The 13341-nt window shown below is 39.6% G+C and overlaps 1 gene segment (V, D, J or C); it reads left to right on the top strand.

The window, feature by feature from the left end:
- The first annotated feature begins 643 nt into the window (after nucleotides 1-643).
- LOC140997781 (immunoglobulin heavy constant mu-like) lies at nucleotides 644-12742 on the top strand. The segment is given in 7 exon segments: nucleotides 644-744; nucleotides 871-1209; nucleotides 4656-4988; nucleotides 5079-5198; nucleotides 6006-6341; nucleotides 9533-9850; nucleotides 11456-12742. Coding segments are annotated over 7 exon segments (1857 nt in total).
- The last annotated feature ends 599 nt before the right edge of the window (nucleotides 12743-13341 follow it).

The raw sequence follows: 13341 nt of genomic DNA, 5'->3' as shown, positions 1-13341 counted from the left end.
GGACGACTGCTGTATGTCTGTTAGTGTGTCAGAGAAACAAAAAACAGTCACATTCCTTGAATGTGTCCACGTTTGCAATAAAGCTCATTCCGAGAGAGCACAGAGCTACAAATTGTAGAACGTGGATGCTTCACACACATTCAACCCAGCAGGACAGAAGATCTCTGCAACAGCACAGTTTAAAGGTGGAGACCCAAGATTAGTGTCACCAGTTCAGTTTCTGACCGAATGTCTCCCCTCTGTTCCTGAGTTATGGTGTTGAGGTTACAAGGTAAATTTAATGTAGATTTACTTTGTCAATTTTTATTATACATTTTTATTGTCAAATTTATTGTTTTTTAAATTAGGTTGTAAATGGAAGGCTGTTGATTCTGCATGAGATGACTGAGATGTTCAACAACTGCAATAAATGTAAATGAATTTATCTTGGTGACAATAGTGCATAGACGGATTATTGAATCATGACTATAGTGGAGTCCCAGCAGATTATTGTTGAGTCTTGTATTTCTGCATGCAGCAGGTTTCAGCCACAGGTCAAAGTGCGGGAGAGTTAATGTTTAGCAGCCAAGCCCTTCTCTACATGTTCAACAACACGTGATCTTCAGTCTGTTTGAACGCTGCAAAACTGGTGCGTTTTCTTTCACTTCGTCATGTACTGATGTCGTGACATCTGAGTCCAAATGGAGCACCTACAGGTTGTGAAAATGATGATTAAAGTCACAATTATTGTTCTACACTGTAAAGGTAAATGTCAAGTCTTGTTTTCTATTGTTTCAGATTCCAGTTCAAAGGAAAGCCTTTTGCATTGGTTATTGTCTTGTCTTTTGCAAACTTGTCTTCAGTCTCAGGTAATCCCTTCTGTGTTTTCAGGTTCCTCAGCCGACGCGACAAGGAAGCAGAGTGTGTTGGTGGGCACAGACGTGACTCTCAGCTGCCTGTTTGATAAACTGTCCAAACAGGTGGAGTGGAGTGCTCTTACTGTTGAGTGGAACATGGCGGATAAACGTGCAGAGAAGAAGGTTATGTACACTCTCGTGGATGGTAGAGCGCATGTGAACAGAGATGGCTCTGTGGTGGATAAAACGCGACTTCTGGAAAGCGATGCATCTCTGCAGCTTCATAATGTGACTGTGAGAGATGAAGGGCTGTACACCTGCAGAATCATCACACCTGTGGTCTACACAGAGACCACTTCACTGGAAGTGCTGGGTATTCCTCTATCTGTTTCTACTCTGATCTGTGTCACACTCTCTCGATTTAGAAAATGACTCAACATGTACTACTGTACTTCACTGTCAGAGGTTTTGTATGAAATCCTAATTTTCACTGAGAAGGGTCATACAACCTTTCCACTGTATGATCCCTTTCCTCACACTGCTCTTTCTAATAAGACTGTTCATTATGCTCCTTATTTATTTATTTATTTTTCTTCCCTCCAATGATTTTAATTGCATGTCAGACTTCTGGTATAGAAGCTGAAGAGTGGCACCTCAATAATGTGTACCGCTTAATTACATTCAATTAAACAAAAGACCTGGCATGCTCAACTGAAAAGTCTTATGAGTGTACCCAAAAATCACAAAATAACAAATGAAGTTGTCAGTACTCCCAAATGGGACATTCGATACCAGCTCACCTCGGGCCTCCTACTTCATGTCTTGTGTTTTCCTGAAAGAAATCATGTTGAAACTGTAAAATTCTACAGTTACGTACTTTCTAAGTTATGTTTTTTTTAAGTTTAGTCCCCTGAGCTGAATTTCAACATTTTTGTAGCACGGCAGCACGTTAATGAATCTCGAGGTGAACGACTACAGTCAGTCTGCATTGCTATTTATTTGAATCCAACAGAGATTGTTGGCCTGTATACATTTCAATTGGACAGTAGGCTTCAAAATGACTGTTGTTCACTCACCTCAAGCGACAAGTTACAATAGCGGTTGTCAAGACGGAGACATGATTGAACTTCAGCTAGTCACGTTACAGATCAGAGTAGTGATAAGAGAGGTGTCCGTCTCAACTGTTCCCATTGGGCTAAATGACATGAGTAGGCATTGCTTTTTATGTTGTCATTCATAAATATCGTACAGTTAGTTAGTTAAAACAGAAAATAAGTTATTTGTTTGTTTGTTCATGAATAGTTAATGTTAGTCTGATCTTCTCTTCAATCAGTGCTGCATTTGGTACTGAGAATTAGTTTACAAAATAATTCAGCACTATTTGTTTAATATTTCAATTCAGTTGCCCAATTTGTGGCCCTTCACTTACATTTTAAGTCAGTATGGCCCTCCTGAAAAAAATGTCTCCCATCCCTGCCCTAAGGGAACTTGGCAACATTCATTCATTTAACTAGTTGTTGCTGAATGGTTACAGTAATCAAAATAATAACAGGAAGTCATTTTTACCTAAGTGAAGAATCTGTCAATTTCAAAAATTCATATCTCCAACAGTTTTCACTTTTATGCAACCATGTTTGTGGGTAGTTTAATGTAGTTCTGTCACATCTACTAGTTATTTGGTCCTGCATAAAAAAAAACACAGGCCACAGGTCTCGCTAAATATAGCTTCAGAGCTGAAAAAACCCACTTTCCGAGTTATTTTGACTGTAGATTTCCCCAAGAAGGATTATTTTAATTTCCTTGAAACTTTAGTATGTGAAAGTGTACTTTTCACTGACTGAAATGTCTGTCTGATACCCATTAAGCTTGTTTTTCATTGGTTTCTGGAAATTTGCAAGATAAAGTTTGGTTTGTTGTAAAGGCAATGTCATCCTGTTCTGTATGCCAGGACACAATATTAATCTTACTTTCCTAGCTCAGTGCACATAGATTATTTCACAGTGTCAGACTTCTCTGAACTATTTTCTGACATAATCAACTAGTAGCATTGAAATTAATACAGAAAGTTTGGGATAATCCCACCTGAGACAGGTTTGGGTGGACACTGCAAAATGGATTGCAATATAACCAGAAGTATTAAAAAGTGCAGTCAGAATTTATTTCATCATTAAGCAGTTTGATGTTATAGTGAGATCACAGAGCCCTGCTCACTTGGAAAATCCTAGAGGCAGAAGCCAACTGTCAAGGGCAGGACTGATTTTTTTGTTCGGCTGAGTTGTTGATGTCAGAAATTAGTTCAGAGGGCTTGAAATTCTGAAATAGTATATGCGTATGGAACAGTGGGATTAATATTACGTCCAGACACACAGAACAGAATGACATCATCTAGTCTGCAACACACCAAGCCATTACAAGCCGTAACTTGAACATTTCCTGAACTCAATGAAAAACAGGCTCAATAGGTATCAGATAGACAGAAAACTGCAAAGTCAACACAGTACAAATGTCTACTGATAAAATAAAAACACTGAATGTAACTTGAAACTTTGCTAATTTCAAACAATCATAAACTAGTGGAGATATGAATTTTTGAAAATGAGCAATCCTTCTGGTAAAAAAAAGAAGACCTGTTATTAATTTGATATCTGTAACCATTCAGCAACAACTATTTAAGTGAATACATGTTGTCAAGTTTCCTTAGGGTCTCTTGGATGTTCAGGACAAATTTCAACCCAACCAAGTGAAATATCAGAGATCGCTGAGGCTTAGAATATACAAAAATCACAAAAATTACAACCTTTGGGTGAAACTCTGAGGGCCAAACTGCATAAATTCATAACTAAAAAGAATTTGGAATGCAGTTATAGGATTTTGTAAGGTCACCTGAATTTAATATAAGTTTCAACATGATTCTTTTGCAAGAAAATCCATGAGATTCACTGGGAAAAGTTCTGGATTTGAGTGAGTTGGCATGGAATGACCTGTATATAACACCCTTTAATAATGTATAGCAGCATAAAGAACCTGACCTGTTTCTGAGAAAGGCCTCGGGCTGCATCATTAAAAAGTGTTATGTACTTATTTGTGAGTGCCTATGACTTTTTTGTTATTTTATAATTATATTTCATTGTTTAAATATAAGTAAAATTAATTATTATAATGTTTTCTCCCATTGTTGTTCTGCTGGTTTTTTTAACTAACCTTTTAGGCTGTTAACATATCCGTAAATTAAAGGAAGACTGAGTCATTTTTGGAAATATGCCTACTTAGCTTACCCTTGGACTGGAAAAGCAGCTAGCCTAGCTTGTCCATAGGTGACAAATCCACCTGTCAAACCCTCTGAATTTTCCAGTCTCCCTGTTTCCAGTCTTTAAGCTAAGCTAAGTCAGCTTCATGTTTGCCATTCAGATATGAGAGTGACATTGATTCAGAACTGAGTAAGCATACTTACCAGAATGTTGACCTACTGATTTCCATCAGCAATAATTGCTTTTTTTGGCAACTGGAACAGCAGAACAAGCTTTAAACTCTTTACAATTATCACTGTATAAAGTTGTTATAGTGAATGTGTTAGCATTACACATGGTGTTGTGTTTCTGAATGCAAATCCAATAATCACTCTCCATCTGAAATATCTGGCTCATCAGCTGATAATAATTACAGTATGTCTACCAAAGTTAGCCAGTCTAGAGTTTTATCTCACTAAGAGCAGTACAGCAGCGGTGTGATGTGTGTTGGTGCCTGAATGCATGTTGTAGAATTCAGGGAGTATCACCGGCCAAAAAACCTTAAATATTTTGTTTTTGGCCTGTCTCCCAGCTCAGCCTTTAGTGATGCTCCCAGAGAAGGCAGCTGTGACAGAGGGGGAGGAGAAGACGATACAGTGTGACATCACGGCTTTCTATCCAGAGAAACTGACCGTTACATGGTACATCCAAAATGGCTCCCAAACTGTCCCTGCTGGTGTGAGCCAACTCTCCCGTGTCTGCACTGAAATGGCTATTCACAATCCAGATGGAACCTACAGTATTCGCAGTGGCATCACACTGCACTCCTCTGCAGTGAAGGGGGGAGATACACACATCATCTGCCAGGTGGAGCACCAGACCTACAGGGGGACATACAACAGATCTGTTACACTAACTGTTCAGGGTGGGACTTCATTTCTTCTTTCTTTTATTCTTTAAACTCTGATATATGTATTGTATGTTATATGGATCTCTCAAATCCTTTTCCCTTCAGCTCCATCACAGCCCCCTTACAGTGCTGTCACACTGATAGCTGTCACCAGTGTCATCAGCTTGTTACTGGTCTCCTCTCTTATTGGTGCCACTTTGCTTCTCTACAGGTATTTCTGTAAAGGTATGTCTTAATGTGAACAAAGTGCATGTTAATTTATTCAAACACAGGGTATACAGCTATTTTTTAACCAAGCTAAGATTAATGTTAATGTTATTACAGTTAGATCAACATATTGTGAGTTCTTTGAAAACTGCAACAGCTTAGTGTTAACTGTGCAGTTGATTAGCAGAAAAAGGCTGTCTATGAAAGGGAAAAGTTCACCCAAAAAGTAAAATCATTTTTGAATCCACTGTTCCTTTAACTGGGATTAAACACTGCTCCATAGTGGTCCAAAAATGGTACTACACTTCACTATATCTATTGAGTTTTTTTTACTTAACTATATTTCTGAAAGAAATCTTGTACTTTTAACTGCATTACATTCATATTATAAGAGTGTGAAGTTTATGTATATTGAACTGAACTTGTTAAACATGATGCAGTGTAAGAGCTTTAAACTAGTCAGCAGTACATGAAGCAAATAGCCTATCAAATATTAGGACAAAACCACACAAAGTATTTTAGTAAGGTTGTTTCACCATGAGCCCTCAGAAAAGCTTCAGTGTGGAACTCTACTGGAGGGATGGACAGCATTCTTCTAAGATATTACCACATGTGTTTGATGATGGTGGCACTTCATTTATTGAACACCTAACAGAACAAAGTTGGATTAAGATCTGTTGACTGTGAGGCCTTTGGTTTGTCATCTGTATAATATGTAACTCAAGTTTGACCCCAGAGAAGAGTAGACACTGTCCTCTCAAGAAAGAACACTTGGTTGCACTTTTGTAACTGTGCAACAACATGAATTCCCATCTCTCTCCACAGCTCCACCAAGTGTTTCCAACATCATCCAACCCAGCATCATATATGCTCAGGTGCCATTCAACCTCAAATGCACCATCCGAGGAGCAAGACAGAGGGAGCTCGAGGTGAAATGGTTTAGATTAGGAGGCGGTGCAGTCTCAGTGGTCCAGTCAGAATCCGTTTCGCTGTTGGTCAATGAGGATGTGAGTGAAAAGGCCTCTCTCCAATCGGACGGCAGACACCACACGTCTGTCCTGACATTGTGTCTGACTGTCACTGGCGACCTGACCAAATACCAGTGTGAGGTGCGGTGCAGGGGCAAGACCATCAGCAGAGAGACAACAGTCCGGGTAACAGGTAGGTAACTGTGGCTCTAAGAGCATCATGTTCATGTCACTGTATGATGTTTTCTGAAATGACTGATCTTACTCAGTCTGTGCGACTGAATAAAAATTTGGCCTGATAAAGATGTTTGAACAGCTGCTGGTCAGATTGATAGTTAATGTGTTATAGATATTCACGGTCCCCACAGTCAGACTCCTTATAAGTGTACTGACCCCCTGACCTTTTTGTCTCATGCCACCATCGCATCTGATTTGATTAACTCTTTGGTCCATGGTGAGGTGTTTGGAAAACGATCCATCAGATTTTGCTTTAATTTGCTGTGGATATTCATGATCCTCAGAAGAGGAATCCTTGTGTTTTAGTTTCATCACCAGGTGTATCTGTTGCTGCTGTGTTGGTGATGTTCCTGGAAGGTCATAATTAGTGGTTCCAGGACTATAATTGAAACTGACCAATCACCTTTTTGTGATGTCATAGCTTGACATTGCACATGGGAGAAGTTATCTTTTCAAACACGTTATTGTTGTGACAGGGTTTATTTAAAGCCAAACCATGTTTTCCTAAACCTAACCAAGTATTTTTGTTGCCTAAACCTAACTAAAAAGTGAGCAGTATAACAATATGCTTCAAACGAGCTACAAGCCTCTGTCTACTGAGTGAGAGTCCTGTACACAGTCCACTCAGCCACAATGACTTGCTCCAGATGTAGTTTTCAATGCTGTCAAATACATCATTCTCACACTAAGTTCACTTATCAATTTCATTTTCTTCTCAGTTTTTCTGTTGCTGTTTGGTTAGGTTTAGGGAACGAAAATACTTGTGTAGTGGACCTGCCTCAGCACTGTTGCATTCCACCACAAGGCCGTCTTAGGTACACTCAAACAAAACATGATTCCTCCCCACTTAACAGCTACAAACCTTCCCATCAGTATGCTGCAATTCAGAAGGGAGAGGTTTATCACGTCTGGGTGACGACAAACGAATTAGCCAGAGTTCAGATTAAAGTAAAAGTCTTTACTTAGCAAGGTTCGGTAGACAGGTGATTAGCCAGAGGAAGGCAAACAGAGACGGGGTCGAGGAAAACAAGCAGGATTCAAAAACCAAAAAAAAAAACACTCAAACACTGGGATTATCACTGGATCGCTTAGCATGGAGACAAAACACAAACTGGCAACGGACAGGGGAAACACAGGAACTATATATACAACAGAGGGAACATGTAATGGGGAACAGGTGAATGTAATCAGGGCGGGGGAAGACAATCATGGTGGAGGGAGAACCCACAAGGGCAGGGAGAGAGGATCTGAAACGACAGGAAAGGTAAATACTACAAAATAAAACAGGCAGTGGAAAACATAAACTACAACACAGAGCGAGACATGACATGGTTGCCCACTCTTGAAGTTTAACAACTCAAGATGATTTATAGTAAGAGGCCTGTTGAGATTATCTGGGGCCAAAAGCACAATTGACACCTCCACAGGATGGAGATGGGGCCTGTTCTACAGTTTGGGAATAATAAGACCTCACCGTTTGTTTAATGGCTGTAAACACCAACATGGATTGTACACTTCAGTGTAAATCTCTGTCTGCAACAGCCCAGACACAAACACATGGGACTTCTCAACTTTGAAGCTGGGCAGATAACAACACGGATCATAAATCTGCCTGCATACCAAGTCGAATGAACATTACATGCTTCTACCTTTGCAGCACCCTTTAAAAACAGTATGAAGTAACTGTTTCCTTCATTTGTCATTTTGCTCATCGCATTCAGTCAAAATTCTTGTTCAAGGTAAAGAAAATGGTCATGGTGGATGACATACATGCGTTTTCAGCACGTTAATCCGTGTTTTAATAATTTAAAGTTTCAAGAGTTATCGTCACAAACACTGAAAGGAGGAGACTCCTGAGGGATGAGACTCCTGATTGGTTGACCGTAGACACACCTTTTTCCTATGAACATAAGATCAACAGGAAACGCGTGTTTGTTTTGCCCTTTCTTCCCTTTCTTGTTTCTTGCCATTTTTGCTGTCTTTTTTTCTTCTTTTCTTTCTTTTCCTTACTTTTTCGTTTTGTCTTTTTATTTTTCTGATTGTCATACTCTCAATTGTTTTCATATACTTATTTTTACCTTTTTGTTTTGTGCGCACATTTTTATAGTTTATAATGTTACTACCAGTTTATACAACCTTGCGGTTTTTCCCGAAGACTCTGAAAGCACCAAATATTTTTAAGTTATCCGGCAAAGCCAATAACACCAGATTGATATTTTGCCATCATCCAGCTGAGAGGGAGACCCAAACAGACAGCCCGTCTGCCAGATCTCACGTCTACAATCACTGAACTGCATCTAGTGAAAACCGAACCGTGTGTTGAACCGTGTGTTGACCAAACCATGTGTTGAATCAGGGACAAAGCCACCCAGAGTCGCTGTGAAGAGGGTCTGTCCATTGCATTCCATTGCTGTGTGTCCTAACCGAGCTCTCAACTCCTGCCCAGCCTCCACAGTTTTTCAAAATAATATAATAATAATAACAATAATCTTATTGACAGTAATTCAATCTCAAAATTTCGCATTTTCCTTCAGTATTAGTTACTAGAATCGGTATTGAACAGATTATTTCCTCCACGATTCCCCATTCATCATTCAATTCACTATCATAATTTTGACTGCTTTGTCTACATATGGTAAATGTTCATTTCTGATAATCATTTAAGTCATTTGTAATAGTATTTACTCAGTTAATAAACATTTTCATTTAGACCCAGTCGTGGTTCTGTGTATTCCTTTGAAGCAGAGAATGGAGGTCAATTTAATCGAGAAGTCACACTTTAGATATTTGACTGATAACTTCAATTTCAATTTTTCTCTTCAGAGGTGGTGCCCCTAAAATGAGTGCAAAATCATTGAGATTCCACTACACTTGGTTAGGTTCAGGAAAAAATGGTTTGGGTTAAAATAGACCCTTTCACATCATTTAACTCATGTTACAAAGGAAAACTTCTCCCATGTGCATATTTTGCTGATCTTGCTCCCATGTCACAAATCCATGATATCCCCCTGTCATACTTTGTCATACTTGGACCTGAAATAATATTTTCAGCAGATGAGACATATTAAAGAATATGTTGTTATCGTTCTCCTGTGAATGATTCCTACATAATTTAACAGTACTTCTCTCTCACCTCCACACCTCCAGTGGAGCCATCTTTTCTCCAGATCACCAGCATCCCTCAGATCCCCAAGGTGGAGAGGCTGCTGGTTCTCTGCTGTCGAGTGGAGAACTTCTACCCTCCAGACGTGGACCTGGAGTGGTCCAGGAATGACGGAGAGGAGATCGGCACTGTCACACACTTTGGACCTTTCTCTGACCATAATCGCCTCTACAGCATGTGGAGTAAGGTCCAGCTTGTCATGGAGAGAGAGGACGAGAGAGCTGTCTACACCTGCCGCATTTACCACTCCAGCTTCTCTGCTCCAGGCTACAAAGATGTCCTGTACCACATTAATACACAAGGTAGCAGCACCAAGTGTTTTCTTAGTGCCTTTAGATAATCATTTAGAGTAAATCTCTGACTGCAATCACATTTTAAACAGAGTAATATATTGTTTTCTAAATGTCATCACCTACTGTATGAAAAAAACTTGTTGCCTTGAGACAAACATGACTTGTTGGTGGGGTTTCTTTACCTTGTGAGGGAGCTGAATTTGCATAATCACATGATCATTTGATCTTGCAGATCCATCTGATCAGGCTTCAAGCTATGCACTTGCGGCCGAACGACAGTGGTTTAACCAATTAGTGTCCTTTGAGGGACTGCCGGTAGCTACAGGTGTGGTTTAGGTTTGACAACCAGCAAGAGATGTGACCGTTCATTTGAAAACAACAATGGCGGCTCCTCAAGAGGTAGATGCTGCTGGAGAGTATATTTCATTGGAAGAATAACAATAAACAACACTGAAGGCTTTTGCTCGATGTAAAAGACGTTATCGCCCTTCTCTTGACTGAGTTCCACAACACTTTGGTTTACTAACCGGCTCCGCTGGTGGTAGCACTCTCTTACTGTTTATCTGATTAGTTGAAGATGTGTTTGAATTACCCATCCGTCTATCACCAACTAAGTATTTCTTGATAGTGTCTGCCCTTTTACAGTTTCTAAAGACAACTTCCCTGATGGCTGTGTATAACAAATCATACGACAAGCATTATTATGGATCCCACTGCTTTTCTTGCTAAGAACAGCCCTACTCTGACTCAGGGATTTGATGCCTTTGTTGGTCAGGTTGGTCAGGTTTAGGCATGAGGAGTCAAATTCGTGAGGATGTGGGTGAAAATATCAGATTAAGCCAGTCAGAGGCAGAGTAGGTCAGGTTTTAACAGGGAAAGCAGTGGGATCCATAATAATGCATCTGGCACATTAGGTAAGGGGTTTCTCCACATCTTCCAAACTTTGGATTGTCTTAATCCCTGTTAATGAAAAGGTAACAGCTGCTAGCTTGTTTAGCTTTGTATTGTTAGTGTTAGAGTAGCTCGCTATCTTTAGCATGTAGGTTGCTAGCTCAGATGTTGTAGAGTGCTGCAGAGATGTCTTGTTTGTAGGCTAACCCTATCGCCCTGGTTCCCTCTGTGGGATTTTTGGATTTGATTTCGATTATAGCTTAAAAAATAATCTCTGTGACAAACACAAGTTAATGATACTTTGAACACATTTTGTTCAGCAGGATAATCTTCACAGATGAACACCACCTTTGCGATGTTTGAAGCATAAATTAAATCTCTAGCAGGAAAAAGCTAATGTTAGGCTATAAACAGACGACATCACGGTCACATGACTTAAACGTCACCACCACTAAGCTCCTTACTACACACGTTTATCCAGTTTTCTATAAACTGATCAATGAACAGGTTGTAAAGTCAGAGTTAGAATAGTTTGTAACTAAAGTCGGCCAGTAAAGACAGACTAGTGAGTAGATGAGTCTGTTTTTAACACATTTCTGTAAAGCCTCACCCCTCTCTCCTTAATATGTCAAAATGAGCATGACTATTCATGCTAAAATGCTGCACATACACTAAGAACCTTTAACAAATTTAATGATACGTCCCCCCTTTGTGTTTGAACAGGAACTCCTCCTAATGTGAGGTTCATTGACTGTGAACCACTGTGTCCTCTGTTGAATGAAGAGTGTACACTGCACCTGTGCATCAAAGACTTCTGTCCTGAGGACGTGTCAGTGACTTGGACTAAAGATGGCGAGACGGTTTGCTCCGGCGTCTTCAACACTCCACCGAGCCTGAACATCAATGGCCTCTATTCCATGTTCAGTTTTCTCAAACTCACTCCCAACGAAGACGACCAGGCCTCCAAGTTCACATGCAGAGTGGTGCACAGCGCTCAGAGGGAGCCTGAGGAAAGGCTCTTCATACTGTCCAACCTGCACCTGAAAGATAGTCCTCAATGTATAAACTAAAAGAGTTAGTGTGGGACTGAACAGCTTCCATTATGAAAACTGATGCTACATGTCACTTTCTTAGCTTGCTTATTTATTTTGATCAGATATTTCCTGATTTAAATAATAATTAATTTAATTTTATATTGTGAAACAAACAAAAAAAATAATGCAACACAAGACAACATATTGAAGTAAATGATGCAAACAGACAGCAAACAGAACAACACAAAACAAATGTGGGAACATACAAGTAGTCTGCCAAGATGTCAGGGCTCTCACCTCCTCATTGTCATCAGTGATCAGGCCGATAATGGTCGTGTCATCAGCAAACTTGATGGAGTTGTTTGAGCTGTGGGAGTGTGGTGGAGTGAAAGTTGCTCCAACACACACTATGGGAAGCACCAAGATTTAGTGTAAAAGCAAATTTGCAATAGTTTACACACAGCATTTTAAAAAAGCTGGGAGAATAAAATGTAAAAATGCTGTTGTCTCCCTCTGACCACAAACAACACAAAGACATAAAAGGCTTTCTGCTTTGTCTTTTCAAATTTTTAATTCTACTTATCAAACAATCTGAATACTTTGTTAAACTGTGTCATCCATTTAATTCTGTATAAAAAACAACAAGCGATACGTTGATGAAGGTTCTCAGTCATCCAGGTCATGGTAAATCTAAGTGCTGTATCATGGGCAACTGGACTCAGAGCTCACACGTGTCCTTAACGACTCTGTAAGGACACTCCCACACAGAGTTTAAAAGCCTGCAACTCTCCTCCAGTTAGTGAGAACTGAAGAAGCCTCTTGGATGAGAGGTGAAACATCTTCAAGAAACTATAACAAGTCCAGTTGCCTACGATACAGCACTTAGTACAACAAGAAACACATACATGAGAAAATGTGCTCACATTGTTTTTGAAAAGGAAGAAGACTATGTGGAATAAAAAAGGTGCTATCTCTGGTTCTGCTGGATTGAGTTTGTTCATTTGTTTTTAAACTTTCTGTGAGTCCAACAGTGTTATAGGAGTATATTGCAGACCAGCGGACTGCTTTAAAAACCTGGTGCCTACATTACCCACAATGCAATGTAGTCACTGAGTGACATCACTGGAGGCAACAGGTTACATGCAGCTTCCTCTGGAGTCACAGAAGGCTTTAAACTACTTTCTCACATGTACAGTAGACCTCCAAGACCAGTGAACACACTTTAATGTGTGAAATTGGTGAAGTTGCCCTTTGACAAGATTCAATCCCTTAAAGGAGCACTCTGTAATTATGGTGAAGAAATTTCAATCAGAAGAGAAAGATCCTCATTGACTGACATTTTTCTTCCTTAAACTAAATAAACGAACTCTCTTTGTTTTCATGATGAATAAACTGAATAAACAAACTGACCTTAAAGGACAAAACAATTTATACTACTTTACTTTGTTTAAATGTGGCGGACCCTGCCACCTTTCTAGCTTCAAGCTGTTTTTCTACCTATTTTCCTCTGAAAACAGCTTGTTTATTCAGTTGTGATGTGTTTTATTTCAACACTTGTAATGAGTGGCCATGACT

Source organism: Pagrus major, chromosome 6 (genome assembly GCF_040436345.1).
Source record: "Pagrus major chromosome 6, Pma_NU_1.0".
Taxonomy (NCBI): domain Eukaryota; kingdom Metazoa; phylum Chordata; class Actinopteri; order Spariformes; family Sparidae; genus Pagrus; species Pagrus major.
Note: the sequence above shows the minus strand (reverse complement) of the source record. Positions and strands in the feature narration are given on the sequence as shown.